The sequence below is a fragment of the Ranitomeya variabilis genome, chromosome 6 (assembly GCF_051348905.1).
Source record: "Ranitomeya variabilis isolate aRanVar5 chromosome 6, aRanVar5.hap1, whole genome shotgun sequence".
Classification (NCBI taxonomy): domain Eukaryota; kingdom Metazoa; phylum Chordata; class Amphibia; order Anura; family Dendrobatidae; genus Ranitomeya; species Ranitomeya variabilis.
Genome location: NC_135237.1, coordinates 574,220,752 through 574,245,557, shown reverse-complemented (window position 1 = coordinate 574,245,557; position 24,806 = coordinate 574,220,752). Strand labels below are relative to the sequence as shown.

At 48.8% G+C, this 24,806-nt stretch overlaps 1 protein-coding gene across 3 annotated transcripts in view; it reads left to right on the top strand.

The window, feature by feature from the left end:
• The window catches only part of LOC143783138 (cytochrome P450 2C20-like), a 522,836-nt gene that overhangs the window by 141,402 nt on the left and 356,628 nt on the right, over positions 1-24,806 (top strand). The window contains exon 1 of one of the 3 annotated variants that reach the window (XM_077271451.1): positions 31-208. The exons of the other annotated variants lie outside the window; for them this stretch is intronic. Coding sequence (XP_077127566.1) covers positions 35-208 — 174 coding nt within the window. The 5' untranslated portion in view covers positions 31-34. Of the gene's footprint in view, positions 1-30; positions 209-24,806 lie in introns of those variants that run through there. 3 annotated transcript variants of the gene reach the window in all.

Here is a 24,806-nt window from a genome sequence, read left to right as displayed (position 1 = left end):
ATTATCAAATCCCCTATTTCTAATCACAGGAGCCATGGAGCTGTCCACCATCCTCGCTTTTTCTGTTGTCCTTCTCACTGTCTATATTTTCCTGTCCTGGTCCAAACAGCATAGATACCGGTCACTGCCTCCTGGACCGACCCCAATTCCTCTGCTGGGTACCCCCAAATACATGAATTTAAGAGCAGCCCCCAAGACTTTCTCAGAGGTGAGTGTCCACAAGGAGACATAGTGCAGTGCTTGCTTGGTAATGCAGAGTGTCCTGTTTTTCGTTAATCCTGGGTGTAGAGATTGGTGAATATAAATTAAACAAATTTACATGGTACTTGGTATGATGAACCAAATCAGGCCATAATAGACCAAGATGAAAAAGGAAGGAAACAAAGCCACTCTTCAAAATAATAGGAGAAAATGGAGTTCATGAAGCTAAAAATATGTTAAAATATTACAAAATATGAAGACAGACAAATACGTCATGGGAAACCAGAGACAGCTACTGCCTCAAAGCAAGGGATATACACAGGGGGAGATGAATGAAAGTAATGGACACAGGTCTTTATCCCCACACAGTGCCATCCACAAACAGTCAAAGATAAGTCATAATAAATATACCCATTCTTATCATTGTGCAAATACAAGAGGCTCAAATTAACCTAAGGAGAGTCCCCAACGTGCGTTTTGCTTTCTAGCATAGTAGCTTTCTCAAGAAAAAGAAATTGTAAGACTGAATTCACTCATTATGGAGGCATTGTGTTTTAGAAATAAATCTTTGTGTGAACACAGCCTTCATCTGTGATGTTTCACGTGTTCTGAAGAAAAAGGGGCAGAATGGCTTATTATAATAATTATTTAGGTACTAGATGGTGGCCCGATTCTAACGCATCGAGTATTCTAGAATATGTATGTAGCTTATTTATGAAGTTTTCAGAATAATGCAATTTATACACAGGATTCAGCCAGCTAGCCGCGACCAATTAGCGAAGCCTGGTTCAAATTCCGCTCCAATTCGCGAGCGAACTGCGCCTGTCGCTGATTGTTCATGGCCGGGCGTGACCAATCAGTGAAGCCAGGGCCAGCTCCAGGTTTTTGAGGGCCCCGGGCGAAAGAAGTCTCAGTGGGCCCCCCTCTTTAACACATAACACAATGATGCACAGATACAGTAGAGAAATATAGCACAGCCACGTAGCATATAACACAGCCCATGTAGTATATAACACAGCCAAGTAGCGTATAACACAGCCACGTAGTATATAGCACAGCCCACGTAGCATATAGCACAGCCCACGTTGTATATTGCGCAGCCACATAGTATATTACACAGCCACGTAGTATGCAACACAGCCACGTAGTATATTGCCCAGCCATGTAGTATGTAGCACAGCCCACGCAGTATATAGCACAGCCACGTAGCATATAGCACAGCCACGTAGCATATAGCACAGCCCACGTAGTATATTGCCCAGCCACGTAGTATATTGCCCAGCTACATACTATATTGCCCAGCCATGTACTATATTGCCCAGCCACGTACTATATTGTCCTGCCACGTAGTGTATAGCACAGACACATAGTATATAGCAGACACGTAGTATATTGCCCAGTCATAGTATATTGCCCAGCCATGTAGTATAAAGCCCAGCCATGTAGTATATAGCACAGACACGTAGTATATAGCACAGACACGTAGTATATAGCACAGACACATAGTATATAGCACAGACACGTAGTATATTGCCCAGCCATGTAGTATATTGCCCAGCCACATAGCATATAGTACAGCCCATGTAGTATATAGCACAGAGATGTAGTATATAACACAGCCCATGCAGTTTCTAACACAGCCAACGTAGTATATAGCAATGTGGGCACCATATCCCTGTTAAAAAAAAAAAGAATTAAAATAAAAAATAGTTATATACTCACCCTCCGTTGGCCCCTCGGATCCAGCCGAGGTGTTTAGCGATGCTCCTCATGACGCTCCGGTCCCAAGAGTGTATTGCGGTCTCGTGAGATGATGACCGGTGGACTGGTCACCGGAGCGTCGCGAGGAGCGGGAAAGGCCTCGGCTGGATCCGGGGGGCCGACGGAGTGTGAGTATATAATGATTTTTTTTATTTTTAACATTAGATCTTTTACTATTGATGCCGCATAGGCAGCATCAATAATAAAAAGTTGGTCACACAGGGCTAATAGCAGCGTTAACGGAGTGCGTTACACCGCGGCATAACGTGGTCCGCTAACGCTGCCATTAACCCTGTGTGAGCGCTGACTGGAGGGGAATATGGAGCGGGCGCTGACGGCAGGGGAGTAGGGAGCGGCCATTTAACCGCCGGACTGTGCCCATCGCTGATTGGTCGCGGCCTTTTTGCCGCAACCAATCAGCGACTTGGGATTTCCGTAACAGACAAAGACAGAGAGAAAGACAGACATAAAGACGGAAGTGACCCTTAGACAATTATATAGTAGATGGAGAATTGCAACAGTCGTTTCAATAAAATTGGCAGCGGAATGTATATGTCTGCCTCTTGCACTTCCCTCGTCCCTCCATAGAATTTTATGATCACCAACTGTCATCTTCTATTTCAGTAATGGGAAAATCTGTCTTCACTGAATACAGATGGTGACTCGATTCTAACGTATCGGGTATTCTAGAATATGCATGTCCACGTAGTATATTGCCCAGTCACGTAGTATTTTGCCCAGTCAGGTAGTATAATGCTCCATGCAGTTATGGCCCCATAGATGCCCCATGTAATGCTCCATGCAGTTCTTTATGGCCCCATAGACACTCCATACAGCATTGTGCCACATGTAATGCTGCTGCTGAGGCAATAAAAACAAAATATCACATATTCACCTCTCGTCGCTGCTCCTCAGCGTCCCTTCTCTCCGCACTGACTGTTCAGGCAGAGGGCGGCGCAGTTATATACTGCGTGGGCTGTGCTATATACTATGTGCTCTGTGTTATATACTGCGTGGCCTGTGTTATATACTGCGTGGCTACTATATACTATGTGGGCTGTGTTATATAGTAAGTGGGCTGTGTTATATATAGTGCGTGGCGTGTATTAATGCATCTGGTATTCTAGAATATGTATGTATGTATATAGCAGCCACATAGTATATAGCAGAGGCCATGTACTATTTGTCTGCTATATACTACATGCCTCCTATATACTAAGTATATAACACTGCCCACGAGGGTCCCAGTGCTGTTAGAAAGACTAATGGTAGTAGCCTGATGCTGTGAGTGATGCCTGGTGTCGCTGCGCTCCCGCGCCTTGCTGTGTATGTCATTCTAACAGCACTGGGACCCTCGTCCCTCTCTCCTTTTTGCATATTCCTCATAAGGACTAAGCGATTATGATAAAGGCTCCGGGGAGCCGAAACGTCTCTGTAATATCGCATTCCTTATTTTGTTTGTATTGTTATGCTCCCAGATTATGTTATTTTGACTTAGATAAAAATTTGGCATATGATAACATTGGAGTGTGCGGTGTATTTGCTATTCTATCATGTAGTATATAGCACAGCCCTGCAGTATATCACACACCTCACGTATTATATCACACTGCTCATGTACTATATAGCACAGCCCTGCAGTATATCACACACCTCACATGGTATATAACACTGCCCATGTACTATATAGCACAGCCCTGCAGTATATCACACACCTCACATAGTATATAACACTGCCCATGTAGTATAGCACAGCCCCTGCAGTATGTCACACAGCCCACGCAGTATATAACACAGCCCACGTAGTATATAACACTGGCCACGTAGTATCTAGCAGCCCCTGCAGTATATCACACAGCCCACGCAGTATTTAGCAGTGTGGGCACCATATCCCTGTCACCTGTCGCTGATTGTTCACGGCTGGCCACGTAGTATATAGCGTAGTATTCTAGAATATGTATGTAGTTTGCGCATGTGGGAGACCTCGTTTCTGAAACTCTGACGTGTACCATTGCTACGACTGTTCCAAAAAGCCCATTTTTGATGTCTTTCAAAAGGCTGATGAGTTTCAGTCAAAATACGCGTGCGACTAAGTCCGGCCTGTGTTCAACTTTTTGCCAGGGTTCTAGATTTTCGGTAATTTCCGGCCATTTAGGATTACAGGTCATTGTCACAAAAATGTCAGGTCTTCCAAACTTTGTTACTATTGCCATTGCATCTTGATAACGCTGTTGCATGTTGCGGGGGCTACCTTCAAACGACGACGGGAGGATTACTGTTTTCCAATTGGAATTCCCTTTTCAATTGATTGTTTTTGCAAATGTTCTTGAAGAATGCAGTAGTCTTCAACTTTAAGTTGTTTTTGGTTCATTCTTATGAAATTTAGACAATTAGCTTCAATTTTAACATATGCGTCAACTAAGTACTGTTGTGTCAGTTTCCCACCATTTAAAATAGGATTGAAGTAATTTCGGACAGACAGACGAAAACTGTAGTATTGCAGTTGTGTAATTCTTCTTGAAGTTCCTTCTTGGTTTAGGTTTTCATGCCACCCTTGTTCACCTCTTGGAAAGAATAACGGATACAGAAGAGCATCAAGGTTGCTGTGCAAAATGCTAATTCGTTGTGTCTTAGGAACCAAAGGGTTGTTTTGGTCTGGCTTAAGATGGACTAATATATCCCTTTGAAAAGATGGTTTGTTGTAAAGTCGAGGATTCTGTTTACATTCTTGTTTAATGGCCATGACAATAGAAGGCATTTCAGTACCATTTTGTATAGCCCTCTTTTCCTCCTCAGCTTGAACGTCTTTTAACATGCGATATGCGGCAGCAAATGGGCTTATTTTTTGTAAATGTACAGCAATTTGGTTCATCAGTTCAGCATCACACTTTTTGTTTTCTTTCAGGTTCATCCTTTGTTCTGTAGCCTCATTTTTATCAATGATGTATAATTGTGCAAATTTTGGTGGTTGTCCTATTTCTGGGTGAAGTGTTCCAGTGCGGTGGTAGATCTGGCCATGAATTTTAAAACAATACGGTTCGAATCCAGGGAGCGGTGCAATGTTGGCACCAAATGAAGCAAACGCATGACAAATGTTGATACTTCTGATATTTTCCATGAAATTTCTACTGTGTTGATGCATTCCTTTCATTAACTGCTCAAACAGATCTGAGTGGTGAGGTCTCGGTAGCATAACTTTTCCTTTTTGGCAGCATTGAGTAAACTGATTGTCAGATGGTTTTTCATCAATGAAATTCAGAGAGTCGCATTTAGAGCAAACTGCATTCAAAATCCCACAGTAGTGTTCATGAATTGTACTTTCATTGTCTGTTACATAATGTGCAAGTTGTTGAATATTGTCCTGGTCGTGCCTTAGTTGGTAGAGCATTCGTTTTTTATGAATTTGGCGATCATGTTGTTCCTGTCGTACAACAGTTTGTTGTGGTGTCTCCGGTTGGCGACGGTGTCTGTGAGATTCCGCATCCTGGGCTTGTCTGGCAGCAGTTTGTTGTGGTGTCTCCTGTTGGCGACGGTGTCTGTGAGATTCCACATCCTGGGCTTGTCTGGCAGCAGTTTGTTGTGGTGTCTCCTGTTGGCGATGGTGTCTGTGAGATTCCACATCCTGGGCTTGTCTGGCAGCAGTTTGTTGTGGTGTCTCCTGTTGTCGACGGTGTCTGTGAGATTCCACATCCTGGGCTTGTCTGGCGGCGGTTTGTTGTGGTGTCTCCTGTTGGCGACGTTTTCTGAGAGATTCCACATCCTGGGCTTGTCTGGCGGCAGTTTGTTGTGGTGTCTCCTGTTGGCGACGGTGTCTGTGAGATTCCACATCCTGGGCTTGTCTGGCAGCAGTTTGTTGTGGTGTCTCCTGTTGGCGATGGTGTCTGTGAGATTCCACATCCTGGGCTTGTCTGGCAGCAGTTTGTTGTGGTGTCTCCTGTTGTCGACGGTGTCTGTGAGATTCCACATCCTGGGCTTGTCTAGCAGAAGTTTGTTGTGGTGTCTCCTGTTGGCGACGTTTTCTGAGAGATTCCACATCCTGGGCTTGTCTGGCGGCAGTTTGTTGTGGTGTCTCCAGTTCCCGATGTTGTTGTTTTCTTGCTGCTGCTGCTTTTCTGTCATCCTCATTGGCGTATTTTCGTTTACAACCCATTCTCAGATAGAAACACAGGGAGATGCCGCCCATACAGGGAGACGCAGGCACACACCCTACACAATGGCGGCACTTGACAGCAGAGGAGGACAATGATGATTCCAGAATTCGCGGCAGACTGTGCCCATCGCTGATTGGTCAAGGCCTGGTGGCCTCGACCAATCAGCGACGCGGGATTTCCAGGACAGACAGACAATTAAACCCTTAGACAATTATATATAGATATACTAATCCTTGCACCTGCCCTTCAAATTGCATCATTTTAACAATGGTTAAAGGGGTGCAATCCCCAAGTGGCACTAGGGTTACAGCAGATAGAAGTAATGAGGGGGAGTAAGCCCTCCGATATCAGTATCATACCCGCGTCATTCACATTGTGAAGCAGCATATGTTATGATCAGACACTGAACAAGCAAGGAATGAATGTTTTGAGATAACAGATCTGAAGCCTGTATATGAGTAACACAAGGTGACCATCCACTACATGGCCATTTACTGTCCCATGTCCTCAGTCTCCTCCTCCACTGGTGGCTCCTTGGCCTCTGCAGCCTCCACACATGCGATCTTTACCTCTTTTCCTACTATATTGTTGTTATTTTGGTTGGGGGCAGGATATGTGTCAGAGAATACCATGTGGCGCGCCCTCTGACATGAGTCTGTACTTTGCCTCCTTACATAAGATGTAATAATAGTAATGGAGGTGGCTCGTTACCCAGACACATTCACAAACACAGACAGATCAAACATAAACTCACAAGACATTGTGAACTTTCCTACATACACCAACAAACAGGGACAATCAGTAGAGACATGCACTGCAGCCGTGCTTAGCTCACAGATGATTGTAAGAGCCACTGTAAGGTACTAGCAGGAACGCGGGATGCAGTGACGAGCAGGAGTTAGAGCACGAGTTAACAGGTTTTATATATATGAATGTCTCAACAGTAACTACTCTACGCAGGGAGAAAGGGGGTGTAAACATACAGGTGCAGCGCCCCAGAGTCCTGGTCGTTGCAGTACTGATGCTCCGCCGCTAAGGGGGGCTATGGTACGTCTGATGGCACTGAAGGAGTTCACCTGACCAGGTATCACAGACACCAATACACTTCACAGTCTGGCCTCCAGGGGGAGCTAAGGGTGCTATGTATTAGGCCACTCCTCACAATCTGGTAAAACTGGGGGTTGGATAGGAAGTTAGACAGAAAGCTGACTGGGTTGGAACCAGGCAACATCCTGTGGCAGAGGGTGTTGCAGGGGAAGATTCAGGGGGGTCCCTGTCAGGGGTGGGATCCTGACAGAGGCCTAGCGAACAGAAAGAACGTTACGGGACCGCGCCTGCACGATATAGCGGCGGTACCCCAAGAAAGGACAAGCGAGGTTTATTGTGCTGAGTGAGAAACGAGATCAACGCAACAAGGAGAAACACCAGTAGGAGTCGTGCTGTAAGACGAGGCAACATCCTACTGAGGCGCGCAGCCGGTGGCCGGAACGCCGAGGAAGTATAGAGCTCCAGGCCTAACTTCAAACCTACGGCAGGACAGTCAGTTATAGGCGGGCTGTCTCACCCAAATCACCTAAGACGACATAGGGGGCAACAACAGGAGAGGGGCGACACTAGGGTCCAGGAAGAGCTCCGAGCCTACCCGTCATACGGGTGCGTCCTAGCCATATCATCTGGAGGACGAAGAAGAACATCATAATCGAGTTGTGAGGGAACTTCAGAAACAGACACAACAGTTGTGGAGACTATCCCGTAAGCACAGCAGGGGAGGACCACAACACACCGGCGCTAGAAGGTATGCACAGATTTCCACCTGCAAAGGGAACTCTGGAGGTGCCATCGGACCGGCCGGACTTGCGCAGCCCGGTTAACCGTATTCCGGACTGAGGATCCTGAAACCTTCAGTAAAGAGGTAAAGAGACTGCAACCTGGTGTCCTCGTTATTTATTGCGACCTGCACCGCATCACCACAACATCACCACCATCTACACCCTTTCATTGGACGCCCCTCAGCAGGGTCACGGACCGGGTCTAGCCACCGTGACAACCCCATGACTGAGACTCGGAGGCCCGGTACCGGGTACCCCTCGGCCCTGCGGCAGTGGGGGCGCTCCAACTTGGCGTCACGAACAAGATCTACTTAAGCCTGAAGAATCAGGTCATGTGTGCCTTGGAACTGTGATTTATTGCGCTTGGACTGTGACTTATTGTAAAGACTGTGCATTGCCATTTACCGCCAAAAACCGCCGCCATTACAGCGCTGAGGAGAGCGCAGGAAGAGAAGAGGGGCGTGGAGAGGGCGTAGACAAGCTGCAGAGCGTGAAAGACAATGGCCGCCCAGTCTAAATATTTCTGCACCGTGAGGACGTGTCCGTCAACAGCCGAGATCAGCCTCCTAATCCTCAATGGAGGGCGGAGGCAACAAAAACTGAACCGCCCACGACAGAGAGAGCAGGAAAAAGACCAGGAAGCGACCCACGTGGAGGACGCCATGACCAGCCACTCAGACCAGGAATGCGGGGTCGGAGCCGAGGACTCCCCCAGCCACCCGGACGAGCACAGTGGTCAGCTCTTCGCGATTGGGACCGGCCTCCTGCATATTGAGATGGAAGGCCTAATCGAACAACTCCTCCAGCTGCGGATGGAGGCGCCGGCGGAGGACCCTCTCACGTCTGACCCCGCGTTGCTGCCGGAACCCCAGCCGACGTCCCCATCGACCATATCGCCAGCGGAGCCGACCAGGGAGGAGGGGCCTACACCGACTGGTGAGTCCGCCGACCCTGTCCTGCTGGCCGAGGGTCTGTTAATAGGCCCCATCGCGGCACCCCCTCTCCCTGGGACCTATAGACTCCAGCGCCTGTTACCATGGGAGGAGAGAACGGGTATGGAACACTTCCTGAAAGCCCTGATTCCACCAATTACCCTGCCGGGAGAGGTCTGTGCGGAGTGTACAGTATGCCGCTGGGTGAACCCCGGACCCGACCTCATGGGATTCCCCGGGGTGAAGACACGGAAAGGGGAGATGGTGCAGTCCCTGAGCTGGGAGGAATACCAGGCCCAGCTGGAACAGCAGTGGGAGAAGGGAAAGGCGTACCAGGCCGGGCTAGAGGCCTACCACCAAAAGGACTTGGCGGTCAAGGACCCCACCGCTCACCAGGCCCCACGCAGGCAGGGCACCGTCGTCGCCTTAAGGCTCCGCGGAGGCTGGGGCTTTATAAAAGAGCCGGGCCTGTACGCCGAAGTCTTCGTCAACCGGCGGGATGTGGAGTCTCATCTCAGAGAAGGCCATCCAGACCGGGATCTCTACCTGGGGGACGACGTCACTTACACCCGGCATTTTTGGGAGAAGGGGTGGTTCGCCCTGAATATACATAAGAAGCGAAACCCCGTGACACCCCCGACTAAGGTGCCGGTGAAGTTGTTCCCCGTAGCGAAGGTGCCCCCTTGTGGTCAGCCCGCAATCATCACCAAGACCACCGTGGCCACTCCAACGTGCACCATTATCAAAACCACGACCTGCAGCATCGTCACCTCAACCACCGTTGTGGCCAAGGAGGCGCCGCCTCAGGTGGTCGGTGCCTCTGCTGCCCCAGAACTGAAGACAGTGGGTACGCAGACCCCCAGATGGGACAACACTCCCCCTTACGCAGTACCAGGCGGCGGGCAATATCCAAAGGGGTTGCCTCCGCCGGTACTGCCTCCTGAGTGGTTCAAGTAAATGTCCTAATCTTCTGAACATGTAAATAGTTAACTGTTTGTCTTTTTGCTGTTTTGCTGTTAAGTACCTGACCAGGGTTAACTTTAAAAGGAATCCCTTTGTTTACCCGGGATCCCTATTACTTTTTGCTTTTCGTTTTCTACCCTTTTCGCACAAGTTATCAAGAACTGCTGGATCATGAACACTGCATGATTACAAACTCATTGTAAATAGTTTGCACCTTCTTAAAGGTGCCCTCTACTGGTTTTACAAAAGAAAGGACTCTTTGCGAAGAAACTGTTCCTGGAAACAGCACCGGAGTCCTTACTGCAAACGGACTTGCCGCTTGAGAAGTTGCACTACCTCATAGAGACTTGGTCCCTTCTTAAAGGGGACGTTCATGGATAGCACTTAGAGAATGATGATGCTTTAAAAGAAGAAGTAATAATGCTGACATGTAACAGTTATATGTAGTTAGCTAGTTAATTGTAAGGAATGTTTAATAATGTGTTAGAGAATGAGGACAGGAAGTGAACCCGTACGGGGTTAGAGGGTGAGTCCTCCTAGGAGCTATACTGAGATGGCTCAGTGATCTTGAACTAAGAGATGGATGATACGTTCTATACTGTGTATAGTAGCAGAAAGGCAGAAGGCCCGGGCGGAAAGGGGCGGTCCTGCAACAGAACGAGAGGCAGTAGGCCTGGGGCAGATAGACAGGCGGTCCTGCAGATGTAAGGATGGAAAATGAAGGAAAAGTTGATTAGCCTTATAGTGTTTTATAAGAAGGTCTTTAGTGGATTCAGCGTGTATGTCCTTAAAGGCAATGTTAAATTATTGTTCAAAAATTTGCACTTAGAATACCCGGTTGGGTAAGAAAAGTTATTTATAGTATGTTATTTAAAGTATTTAACCATGTTTGTAACGTTCAAGTGTCCTTACCTCCCATAAAGGGAAGCTCTGTTCAAATTTGCTTATTGTTACTGTATTTCAAAATTGTATGTCTTTTTGCTGACATGTATTGTTGTTTTCTTCCCAGTCCAGGAGTACTGGATTTAACCGGGGGGGGGGAGTGCAGCGCCCGAGTCCTGGTCATTGCAATACTGATGCTCCGCCGCTAAGGGCGGCTATGGTACGTCTGATGGCACTGAAGGAGTTCACCTGACCAGGTTTTACAGACACCAATACACTTCACAGTCTGGCCTCCAGGGGGAGCTAAGGGTGCTATGTATTTAACCACTCCTCACAATCTGGTAAAACTGGGGGTTGGATAGGAAGTTAGACAGAAAGCTGACTGGGTTGGAACCAGGCAACATCTTGTGGCAGAGGGTGTTGCAGGGGAAGATTCAGGGGGGTCCCTGTCAGGGGTGGGATCCTGACAGGCCTAGCGAACAGAAAGAACGTTACGGGACCGCTCCTGCACGATATAGCGGCGGTACCCCAAGAAAGGACAAGAAGCGAGGTTTATTGTGCTGAGTGAGAAACGAGATCAACGCAACAAGGAGAAACACCAGTAGGAGTCGTGCTGTAAGACGAGGCAACATCCTACTGGGGCGCGCAGGCGGTGGCCGGAACGCCGAGGAAGTATAGAGCTCCAGGCCTAACTTCAAACCTACGGCTGGACAGTCAGTTATAGGCAGGCTGTCTCACCCAAATCACCTAAGAAGACATAGGGGGCAACAACAGGAGAGGGGCGACACTAGGGTCCAGGAAGAGCTCCGAGCCTACCCGTCATACGGGTGCGTCCTAGCCATATCATCTGGGGGACGAAGAAGAACATCATAATCGAGTTGTGAGGGAACTTCAGAAACAGACACAACAGTTGTGAGGACTATACCGTAAGCACAGCATGGGATGACCACAACACACCAGCGCTAGAAGGTATGCACAGATTTCCACCTGCAAAGGGAACTCTGGAGGTGCCATCGGACCGGCCGGACCTGCGCAGCCGGGTTAACCGTATTCTGGACTGAGGATCCTGAAACCTTCAGTAAAGAGGTAAAGAGACTGCAACCTGGTGTCCTCGTTATTTACTGCGACCTGCACCGCATCACCACAACATCACCACCATCTACACCCTTTCATTGGACGCCCCTCAGCAGGGTCACAGACCAGGTCTAGCCACCGTGACTACCCCAGGACTGAGACTCAGAGGCCCGGTACCGGGTACCCCTCGGCCTTGCGGCAGTGGGGGCGCTCCACAGGCCCTCAATGTGCATATAGCAGTAAAATAACTGCAACGGGGAAATAATGGGTTAACTTATCAGCCTATGGTTCCTGGACGATGGTGGCTGGAAAATCCCACGATGGTGCCATAGGTGGCACGTGACGTCTCTGAGCCGGTCCTGGAGAAAAGTGAAGCACTGTCTCTGAATGGCGGCGAAGTATCCTGGTCTTCTTTCACTTGGTCTTGTGATCCAGGAACGAGGTGCAGAACAGGGAAAGATCTGCTGTACAGCCAAAGAAGTACAAAGTCTGAGTGGAGGCCGCAGTCTCACCGATGCGAACCACGTGCAACGCCGGATCAGCATTGCAAAAATAGTCAGCAGATGTCTGATGCGCTGACAGGTTAGTGCTTTCAGGGTCGGGGATTAACGGGGAGTTGGTCTCTGGAGATGCACAGTCTGTATGCATGGGGGATGGAACACTACAAAGCGAGCCTGTCAGTTGGCGTCGGTCTGCAGAGAGGGAGTCAACCTTCTCCTGTAGCACAGGCTGGGTACCCACCAAACGCCCTGTTCCCACGTGTGCAGTCCCTTTTATATCACACCTGCCCCCTGCAGTCAGGTGCAAAGGTCTACTCCAGTCAGAAAGTTCTTCTCACGGCAACAATGGTGACGGTCCCGACAGTTCTGGCCCCGACAAGCAAGAGATACCACTATTCTGATCCATCTTCCTTTATTTCCCCATTCCTTTAGCTCGCCGTTCCATGGGCGAGGGTTCTTGTGAAAACACATTGCCATCTTCCTTTCTTTGGTACATTTTGCTGCCAACTGAAATGTTCCTGATCAAAACAATTGGAGGGTTTGCCTGCCTTTTTTCATTGAGAACTTCGTAAATTGGAAGGAGTAGTTGATTCCCCTTGAGTGGTAGTATCAGGTTGTACAAAAGGGAGCACTGGTGCACCTGTATTCTTAGGATCAGATTCTTCGGGGGCCCCAAGTTTTGGTTCCTCACTCTCTTCATCCTCTTCTTCCTCTACTATTGTGGGAACTGGCTCAGGAGTATCTGGGGCTTCTTCTGCTCGTACTGGGTCTTTTGGTAGACAAGGCCGAAGCATCTTCCGATGAACTATCTGAGTGGGAGAGCTCTGTTTTCACTCAGGCTGAATCTTGTACACAGGCCTTTTGGAGCTGACTCGTCGCTTTACCCAGTACGTGTCCTTTTCCCACCGATTTTCTAGCGTGTCTCGAGGACGTCTTTCTCGCACTAAGACACGGTCTCCGACCTGAAGATCTATCGCCCGCGGTGGGGTCCTCTCAGTGTGCTCCGACTCCCGAAGCCTGGTCTGTACTAACCGATACAAAGTTTGCAGGCGATGACGATGTTCTCGAATCCAGGAGGACACCCCTGTCCGTGGGTAGTCCTCTTCTGATTCCAATTCTAACTCGGTAATTCCCTTTCCAGCCAGACCGAATAGGAGAGAATATAGGGTATAGCCCATGGTTCATTGCACTTGATTATTGTATATCCATACCAAATCTGATACAAACTCAGGCCACCGGGCTTTCCGATCTTCTTCCAGGGTTCTCGGCATTTGAATTAACATTTGATTGAACCGCTCAGAGGCGCCGTTTCCCTGAGGGTGATATGATGTGGTGCGTGACTTGTCAATCCGGTACGTACAATGTAATTCCTCCATTACTTTACCCAAGAAACAGGCGCCCTAGTCAGAATGAATCCTTGTCCGACATCTGTAAAGATGAATGAAATTTTTACAGATTGCATGTGCAGCTGATTCCACAGTTTGGTCCCTGGTTGGAGTTACAACAGCAAATTTCATGAAGTGATCCACCATCACTAAACAATGTTCATATCCCTGGTGGGCCGGCCTGATGGTCAGATAGTCTATCATTAATGCAGCGCCCCAGAGACCTGGTTGTTGCAGTAACATCGCTCTGCCACTAAGGGGAGTGATGGTACGTCTGATGACACCAAAGGAGTTCACCTGACCAGGTATCACAGGCACCAATACACTTCACCGTCTGGCCTCCAGGGGGAGCTAAGGGTACTATGCATTAGGCCACTCCTCACAATTTGGTAAAACTGGGGGTTGGATAGAAAGTGAGAGAGAAGCTGACTGGGTTTTGCCCAGGCAACACCTAGTGAGAGAAGGGGTTGCTTGAGAAGATTCAGGGGGGTCCCTGTCAGGGGTGGGTTCCTGACAGAGGCCTAGCGAACAGAACAGAACGTTACGGAACCGCACCTGCACTGATTTGCGGCGGTATCTTAAGAAAGGACAAGAAGCGAGGTTTATTGTGAAGCAGTGAGAAACGAGATCACAGCAAAAAGGAGATAATACCAGTAGGAGTCGTGCCCGAGATCGGCAACATCCTACTGAGGCGCGTAGCCGGTGGCCGGAACGCCGAGGAAGTATTGGGCTCCAAGCATTACTTAAAACAGCGGCAGGACAGTTAATTATAGGTTGGCTGTCTCACCTAAATCACCTAAGCAGACATAGGGGGCAACTGTGGGAGAGGGGCGTCACTAGGGTCCCGGAAGAACTCCAAGCCTACCCGTCATACGGGTGCATCCTAGCCATATCATCTGGGGGACAGAGAAGAACATCAGAATATAAACGAGAGTTGTGAGAAAGAACATCAGAACAGACACAACAGTTGTGAGGACTATCCCGTGGTGCTCAGCAGGGAAGTACTACAACACACAGGCGCTAGAAGGGAGGCACTGATTTCCACCTGTGAAGGGAACTCTGGATGTGCCTTCGGACCGACCGGTCTCAGCCCACCCTGTTAGCAGTGCTCCGGATTGCCGATCCTGAAGCCTACAGTAAAGAGGTAAAGAGACTGCAACCCTGTGTCTTCGTTATTTCCTCACACCACGCACCACCACCTTTAATTGGATGCCCCTTAGCAGGGTCACGGACCGGGTCAGGCCACTGTGACCACCCCAAGACCGAGACTGAGAGGCCCGGTACCGAGTGCCCCGCGGCCCTGCGTCTGGGGGCGCTCCAAACTTGGCGTCACAAACAGGATCTACTTAAGCCTGACGAATCAGGTCATGTGTGCCTTAGAACTGTGATTGAATTGTGCTTGAACCGTGATTTATTGCAAAGACTGAGTGTTGCTATTTCCCGCCAAAATCGCCGCCATTGCAGAGCTGGGAAGAGCGCAGGAGAAGGGCGTGAAGTGGGCGTGAACGAGCTGGAGAGCGCGCAAGACAATGGCCGCCCAGTCTAATTATAACTGCATCCTGAGGACGTGGCCGTCAGTGGCTGAGGTCCGCCTTCTCATCCTCTTCGGAGGGTGGAGACCATGGAGACGGGGCCACCCTCGGAAAAGAGCGCGGGAAGAAGACTTAGAGGAGGGGACAAAGATGGTGACATCCGAAGCACTGCATGGGGACGACCCGACCCAGCACGAGGCTGCATCACCCGTAGCAGCCCCGGAGTCGCCGTCGCTGCAAGGACTGGCCCTCACGGAGCTACCGATGGGGAGACCCAGGTGGCAGCCATCTGAGGAGTGGGTGGCTGCGGCCAAGGCCCGGCAGTTAGCACGCCGCCGGGAGGCCGACGACCGTGTGACCTCCCGGTTGGGCCAGCCGACGGACATCCGCCTGTCCCCAGTGTCCCCCGCTCTATCCATCCCGACCGCGGCAGACCTCCGGGCCCCGCCGGCAGAGCATAAGCAGCAGACGCCGGACCTGAGGATCCTGCCGACTGCGGAGCGCCTGATGGCAGCCTGGAGGAACAGGCCCCAACCTGCTGCCCTGGTCGACCTGACGGTGCTGTGGCTGTCTGGCCTCCAGGGGGAGCTAACGGTACTATGCATTAGGCCACTCCTCACAATTTGGTAAAACTGGGGGTTGGATAGAAAGTGAGAGAGAAGCTGACTTGGTTTTGCCCAGGCAACATCTAGAGAGAGAGAGAGTTGCTGGGAAGATCCAGGGAGGTCCCTGTCAGGGGTGGGATCCTGACAGTGCCCTAGCAAGAGACAGATCGTTACGGAGCCGCGCCTGCACTACATTGAGGTGGCATCCTAAGAAAGGACAAGAAGCGGAGTATATTGTGGAGAAGTGAGAAATGAGATCACAGCACTAGGAGATAATATCGGAAGGAGTCGTGCCCTAAGATCGTGGCAACATCCTTCTGAGGCGCGTAGCGGGTGGCCGGAATGCCGAGGGAGTATTGGCTCTGCTCATTATTCTGAACTACGGCAGGGCAGTTGACTTTAGGTTGGCTGTCTCACCTTTTCACCTAAGCAGACAACAGAGGCAATTGTGGGAGAGGGGCGTCTCTAGGGTCCCTATAAAATAACTCCAGGCCTACCCCGTCATACGGGTGCGTCCTATCCATATAGTTACATAGTTAGTAAGGCCGAAAAAAGACATTTGTCCATCCAGTTCAGCCTATATTCCATCATAATAAATCCCCAGATCTACGTCCTTCTACAGAACCTAATAATTGTATGATACAATATTGTTCTGCTCCAGGAAGACATCCAGGCCTCTCTTGAACCCCTCAACTGAGTTCGCCATCACCACCTCCTCAGGCAAGCAATTCCAGATTCTCACTGCCCTAACAGTAAAGAATCCTCTTCTATTTTGGTGGAAAAACCTTCTCTCCTCCAGACGCAAAGAATGCCCCCTTGTGCCCGTCACCTTCCTTGGTATAAACAGATCCTCAGCGAGATATTTGTATTGTCCCCTTATATACTTATACATGGTTATTAGATCGCCCCTCAGTCGTCTTTTTTCTAGACTAAATAATCCTAATTTCGCTAATCTATCTGGGTATTGTAGTTCTCCCATCCCCTTTATTAATTTTGTTGCCCTCCTTTGTACTCTCTCTAGTTCCATTATATCCTTCTTGAGCACCGGTGCCCAAAACTGGACACAGTACTCCATGTGCGGTCTAACTAGGGATTAGTACAGAGGCAGTATAATGCTCTCATCATGTGTATCCAGACCTCTTTTAATGCACCCCATGATCCTGTTTGCCTTGGCAGCTGCTGCCTGGCACTGGCTGCTCCAGGTAAGTTTATCATTAACTAGGATCCCCAAGTCCTTCTCCATGTCAGATTTACCCAGTGGTTTCCCACTCTGGGGGACGGAGAGAGAACATCAGAAACAGATACAAGAGTTGTGAGGACTATCCCGTGGTGCTCAGCAGGGAGGTACTACAACAGAAAGGCGCTAGTAGGAAGGCTACTGATTTCCACCTGCAAAGGGAACTCTGGATGTGCCTTCGGACCGGCCGGTCTCAGCCAGCCCTGTTAGCAGTGCTCTGGATTGTGGATGCTGAAGTCTACAGTAAAAGGTAGAGACTGCAACCCTATGTCCTCGTTATTTACTGCGATCTACACCATTACCATCTACTCATCAAGGGAAGCCCTGGGGACATACTTCACCTGTGGGAAGGTATACCATCTAGCTGCCATTCCATCACCCCAGGGGACCCCCAGCAGCGTCAGTCACCCTGACCGAACACAGGTGGCGTCACGAACACTTGACAAACTTTCCTCTACACCTTAATTGGATGCCTGTTGTGAATTCAGTTCTGGAGCTCCCTCCTGTGGTTGCGAATGGTATTTTTGTGAGTTCTGCCCTTGGGCTCCCTTTGGTGGTTTTGAGTGGAACTGCTGCTCCTTTAGGTGGCTGTAGCAGCTGCCTCCACTGATCGCTTTGCCTGGGTTTGTTATTTAAATCTGCTCTGGGCTTTAGTTCATGCCAGCTGTCAATGTCTTAGGTTGGATTTGGTTCTCTCCTTGGATTTCTCATATGGCCTGTCCTTGTCAGCAAAAGATAAGTCTTTGCTAGTTCTTATTTGTCCATTTGCTGAGGACTCTATTGCTTTGCAAATATGTCCTTTTTTGTCCAGCTTGTCATTATGTCATATTCAGGCTGGCTGGAAGCTCTGGGGAAGCAGATTTGCCCCTCCACACCGTGAGTCGGTGTGGAGTTCATTTTTTGTAAACTCTGCGTGGATTTTTGTAGTTTTTAATACTGACCGCACAGTATCCTTTTCTCTCTGTCTATCAAGTTTAGTAATGGCCTCCTTTGCAGAAAACTGATTTCATTTCTGTGTATATTATTTCCCCCTCCACTCACAGTCAATATTTGTGGGGGGCTATCTTTCCTTTTGGGGTTTTCTCTGAGGCAAGATAGCTTTCTATTTCCTTCTTTAGGGGTAGTTAATTCTTAGGCTGTGAAGAGGTGTCTAGGGAGAGTTAGGAACATCCCACGGCTATTACTAGTGTTGTTGTTAGGATTAGGGACTGCGGTCAGTAGAGATACCACCTCCTCAGAGCTCGTCCCATGTTGCGTTTTAGCCACCAGGTCATATCAGTGTGGCCTCTTAACCACCAGGTCATAACAGTACAGCTGGCCCACAATGTGTTAAATGCATCTCAAAAGAGGGAAAAGAAAGTTGAGTCATTTTTTTTTCCTTTGTAGCTTGTTTTGTCTTTTTTTTCCCCTTAATCTCTGAGTGGTTCAGGATTTTGGTGCTGATATGGAGGTTCAGGGTCTGTCCTTGCGCGTGGATCAACTCGCTGCAAGGGTACAGAGTATCCAAGATTATGTTGTCCAGACTCCGGTATTAGAGCCTAGAATTCCTATTCCTGATTTATTTTCTGGGGATAGATCTACATTTTTGAACTTTAAAAATAATTGCAGGTTGTTTTTTGCTCTGAGACCCCGTTCCTCTGGTGACCCCATTCAGCAGGTGAAGATTGTTATTTCTTTGCTGCGTGGCGACCCGCAGGACTGGGCATTCTCCCTTGAGCCAGGGAATCCTGCATTGCTCAATGTAGATGCATTTTTTCAAGCGCTCGGATTGCTGTATGACGAACCTAATTCTGTGGATCAGGCAGAAAAAACTTTACTGGCTCTGTGTCAGGGTCAGGAAGCAGCAGAAGTATACTGCCAGAAATTTAGAAAGTGGTCTGTGCTTACAAAATGGAATGAGTATGCCCTGGCAGCGATTTTCAGAAAGTGTCTTTCTGAAGCCCTTAAAGATGTTATGGTGGGGTTCCCCACGCCTACTGGTTTGAACGAATCAATGTCTTTGGCCATTCAGATTGATCGGCGCCTGCGCGAGCGCAAGGTGGTGCACCATATGGCGGTGTCCTCTGGGCTGAGTCCTGAGCCTATGCAATGTGATAGGATTTTGACTAGAGCAGAACGGCAGGAATTCAGGCGTCAGAATGGGCTGTGTTTTTACTGTGGTGACTACTCATGCTATTTCTGATTGCTCGAAGCGTACGAAGAGGGTCGCTAGGTCTGTTACCATTAGTACTGTACAGCCTAAATTTCTCTTGTCTGTTACCCTGATTTGCTCATTGTCGTCCTTTTCTGTTATGGCATTTGTGGATTCTGGCGCTGCCCTGAACTTAATGGACTTAGAATTTGCCAAACGCTGTGGTTTTTCCTTGGAGCCTTTGCCGAGCCCTATTCCCTTAAGGGGGGGATTGATGCTACGCCATTGGCCAAGAATAAACCTCAGTACTGGACACAGTTGACCATGTACATGGCTCCAGCACATCAGGAAAATATTAGCTTTTTGGTGTTGCATAATTTGAATGATGTTGTTGTGCTGGGTTTTCCATGGTTACAGGTACATAATCCAGTGCTGGATTGGAAATCTATGTCTGTGACTAGTTGGGGTCGTCAAGGGATACATAGTGATATTCCTTTGATGTCAATTTCCTCTTCCCCTTCTTCTCAAGTTCCTGAGTTTTTGTCGGATTTCCAGGATATATTTGATGAGCCCAAGTCCAGTTCCCTACCTCCTCATAGGGACTGTGATTGTGCTATTAACTTGATTCCTGGCTGTAAGTTCCCTAAGGGCCGACTTTTCAATCTGTCTGTGCCAGAGCATGCCGCTATGTGGAGTTATGTAAAGGAGTCTTTGGAGAAGGGGCATATTCGCCCGTCTTCGTCACTGTTGGGAGCGGGGTTCTTTTTTGTTGCCAAGAAGGATGGCTCCTTGAGGCCCTGTATAGATTATCGCCTTCTCAATAAGATCACGGTCAAATTCCAGTACCCTTTACCTTTGCTTTTGCTCGGATTAAGGGGGCTAGTTGTTTAACCAAGATCGACCTTCGAGGGGCGTATAATCTTGTTTGTATTAAACAGTGTGATGAATGGAAAACAGCATTTAATACGCCCGTGGGCCATTTTGAATACCTTGTGATGCCTTTCAGGCTCTCTAATGCTCCATCTGTGGATTTTTAGTTTTTAATACTGACCGCACAGTATCCTTTCCTATTTCTGTCTATCTAGATTAGAATTGGCCTCCTTTGCTAAAATCTGTTTTCATTTCCGTGTATGTCATTTCCCTTTCCACTCACAGTCAATATTTGTGGGGGGGGGGTATCTTTCCTTTTGGGAATTTCTCTGAGGCAAGATAGTTTTCTGTTTCCACCTTTAGGGGTAGTTAGTTCTTAGGCTGTGACGAGGTGTCTAGGGAGTGACAGGAACATCCCACGGCTAATTCTAGTGTTGGTGTTAGGATTAGGAACTGCGGTCAGTAAAGTTACCACCTCCTCAGAGCTTGTCCCATGTTTCTCTTTAACCACCAGGTCATATCAGTGTTGCTCCTTAACCACCAGGTCATAACAGTCCTGTCATCTTACAATTCACTGACAACCTACAGTTTCTGTAAGGGTCAGGCGAGCGGTACTCCCGAAATCCCTCTCAAAAACCAAGGATGTGTGCCTATCATAGTGGCACCCCTTGAGCAAGGTCTTCACCCTGGAGATTTCCTCTGTCCCCTCCAGTCGAGACAAGCTGCTCGAGTTTCCTCTCCCGATACAGGCGGTACCTGTTCAGGCCCCTGAGGCTCGAGAGCTGACGGAAGAACCTTGCGACCCTTCTTTTGAAGATCTCCCACCACTCAGACTTACTGCTACAAAGACCCAAGAGAGGTACCTGGCTCTGAAGAAATTCCTCAAAGGACTGTCTTACTTCCACTTCTTCCAGAAGGGACGATTTCAGCTTCCTTAGGCCTCTCCCCATCCGGGGAGTCTCTGTAACATTCAAAGTAAAGAAAATGAAACAGTGATCGGAGAACTCCACCTCAACAGCGGACACTGCAGAAGAGACGGCTTCCTCCTTTAAAAAAAACCCCTATCAATCCTAGACCTACTGCTTCCCCTAAAAAAGGTGAAACCCCCGTGACCTGGGTTGTGGCGTATGTGGACATCCACCAGACAAGCTTCGCTTACTATGCTATTCAAGGCTACGCTATCATAAGCCAGCCAGTCTCCGGGCCTCCCCTATCACGGAGTCTGGTTACAGTATTAAAATCCCCACCGAAGACCACCTGCTGGCTCGTAAAAAGATAGGGCTTGATCCTCAGGAAGAGACATTTAAGGTCTCACTTAGATTGCGGGCCATAGATATTGATGACCTGAAGTTCCTGTCCCCTCATGAAGACGTCAAGGACCAAACATCTCCCCATTTGTACCTCGATCACCCGTCTGCATTCCACCTCCGCGGTCTTAAAAAGGACCGCTACCCCGCTATATCGCTCGGCCGCAAGAAACCAGTATGAGGGCCCTCTCCTCCATTCCCTCTTTGCTTTGTAGATGGACCCCAGGCCCGTTAGTCTGGTCTCCTGCAAAAATAAAATATCAGCCTCAACCCGGGTGAAAAAATCAAAGGCCGTAAATCTAGCCATATCTGACTTTATGCTGGTGACATTAATAGATGCCAGAGTCAATGGGGTAGGTTCCGCCATCATGGGTGATTTAGTTAGATGGCCTGTTTTTTAACTCTACCCCCTGATTTCCTCTCCCCCTCTGAGGAGGAGCCCGACTCACCCCTCATCTTTAAAGACACCGAGGTGTCCATATCCTCCTTTACAGCACTGGACTTCCCAGAAATAGATTCCTCGCCCCTGGACCCCGAGGTAGTCCCCCCTCCAGAGGAGTGAATCCCCCAGAGCACAGACCTCACCACTCCCCGAAGGCACCCCCAGATGTTGCGTCCGGCCCCTCACCCCCAACCTCCGACGCATCAAGGGCTTGGAACCGATTGGAGAGGGATCAGAGGGGAGCTGGTGAGCCCTAATAATAATAATAATAATCTTTATTTATATAGCGCCAACATATTCCGCAGCGCTTTACAGTTTAACAGTTTCAAACACAACAGTCATAGGTAACAACGTTAACAATACAATAATAAAGCAAAATAAGACGACCCTGCTTGTGAGAGCTTACAATCTACAATGAGGTGAGGGAGATACAAAGTACAGGTGTGTATTTACAATGATGGTCCGGCCATCTTCAGGGGGTGGGGGGTAGATGGAGATAGTGAATGGGCTACACACACACACAAACATAAAATGACTTTGATTAGGGAACATGATAGGCCACTCTGAACAAATGTGTTTTGAGCAAGCGCCTAAAACTATGCAAGTTGTGGATGGTCCTAATATCTTGGGGTAGAGCATTCCAGAGGATTGGCGCAGCACGGGAGAAGTCTTGGAGTCGGGAGTGGGAGGTACGGATTAGTGCAGAGGTTAGTCGAAAGTCGTTTGCAGAGCGCAGTGGTCAGCTAGGCTGATAGACAGAAATGAGGGAGGAGATGTAAGGGGGTGCCGCAATGTGGAGAGCTTTGTGGGTGAGAACAAGTACTTTGAATTGTATCCTGTAATGAATGGGCAGCCAGTGTAACGACTGGCGAAGAGTGGACACGTCCGAGTAACGATTAGCCAGATGGATGACCCTAGCTGCCGCATTAAGGATAGACTTCCGTAGGCACCCTAGTGGCCAGGGGGGGCATTAGATTTTTTAGCCTTGTTCTTCCTCTTCTTCTGACACTTACCGGTATGATTGTCACCCGTATTTTTAGGCTGCTCCACCACCTCTTCATCCAGACTTTCATACTGGGAAGAGTTATCAGAAGCAGCCAACTCCTCCCTCTCCATGCTCCGGATCTCCTCGCTCACCGCCTTCTCCCCCAGGGCCTCAGATGCTTCGGCTGCCGCCTCCAGGGCGGGGGCAGTCATCACCCCAATTGCCTTTGGCTTATCCTGCCCCCTGCCCTTACGGCGCCTCACCTGTTGCCACTGGTGGGCAGTTGTACCAGCCTCGCCTTTCCTCACTGACCCCTCGGCTCCCCTCATGCCTCCACCCTCAGGCCCAGCAGAAGTTGCACCACCGGGGACCCCCCATTGGCTCCCCCCTGCCGGTCCAGAGAAGGTGCTGGAAAAGGAATGGGGGCAGCGGCTATACGGGTGACCTAGGCCACCACACAGGTGACACCTAATGTCACCACAGGATGCGGCAAGATGGCCTAACCTGACACACAAGGCACATTTCTGCAGCCTGCGCTGAAGTGGCGGGAATCTCCGCACCTGTGGCAGACCTTCGGTTGCCCCTGGTAGAAGATCTGGATTCTGTCCCTCCCCAGAAATGCTGAGGAGGGGATGTGGGTGACCGTACCTCCTGAAACCTTCAACTTTACCATGAAGGTCCAGCCCCCTGACCAAATGCCAAACTCATCCCTATTTTTTTAGGGACCTTGGTGATTTCCCTGTAACGGGAAAGTCAAGTCATTATGTTGACCTCAGAGAGTGACTCGTTACTTGTCAGAACGGTCACCCTCTCTACACTATTTTGGCAAGACACTGCCTGCACAGCAAAGTCTCGCCAGTCGGGCTCCCCTTTGCCAGTTCGAAATTCGACCAGAAATTATCCAGGCCTTCTCCCTATACACAATTTAGGGACAATAGGGTAATACTTAGACCTGACCAAGCATACCTGCCTAAGGTAGTCTCTAGTTTCCATAGAACGCAGGAAATAGTCCTTCCATCCTTCATCCCTAATCCTGGTAACAAAAAGGAAGATAAACTCCACACCCTAGATGTTAGGAGATGTCTTACCTAGCAGTTACTGATCCCTGGAAAAAAGATAACGCCTTGTTTATCTCTATTAGGGCACTAGGAAGGGCCTTAGGGCATCAAAAATCACACTAGCTAGGTGGATCAGGGATGCTATTTTACTAGCATACATCTCAAAGGGCAGGTCGGCACCTGGAAGACTGAGGGCGCACTCCACTAGAGCCATGGCAACCTCGTGGGTGGAGAAATCGGAGGTTTCAATTGACCAGATTTGTAAGGCCGCTACTTGGTCCTCTCCAAGCACGTTTTTTAAACAGTAAAAAACTAGATCCGGGTGCTTCCTCAGACCTCTCCTTTGGTGTAAGGGTGCTGCAGGCTGTAGTCCCTCCCTAAATTTAGTTATTACTCTCTGTAATTCTCTCAGGTGCTCAGGTGGTGCTGTCATGGATGTTTGAATAAAGTCTTAGTTACTCACTGGCTAACGGTGTTTTTCGAAAGTCCATGACAGCACCCGTATATTCCCTCCCTTTTTGTTTAGTTCTAGGTGTGCACTTCTTCCTCTTATGATCCACATTTTATTGGATTAGTTTGTAGTAACAGTATTGTACAAAAATCATGTCATTAATCTTGGTGGTCCTCTTGTGCTCTGTAATCCAACTGATGTGTGGGAGAGGTGCCGCCCTTTTGTATCTGTAGGTTTCCTGTTCCTGAAGGGCGGATCCCCTCCCTCAGGTGGTGCTGTCATGGACTTTCGAAAAACACCGTTCACCGGTGAGTAACTAAGACTTTCTCTCCCCGTCTTGCGCCAGCTTCGCCCCTTTTGGTGACTTGCACCAAGTCTCAAAATATTTGTACAGTTCCAAGTTGAAAAAAAATGTTGTAACTTTTGAAAGAATTTTATGAAAGACTAGATGGCAGCCCGATTCTAAAGAATCGGGAGTCTAGAATCCATATATACTTTATTTATTCAAAT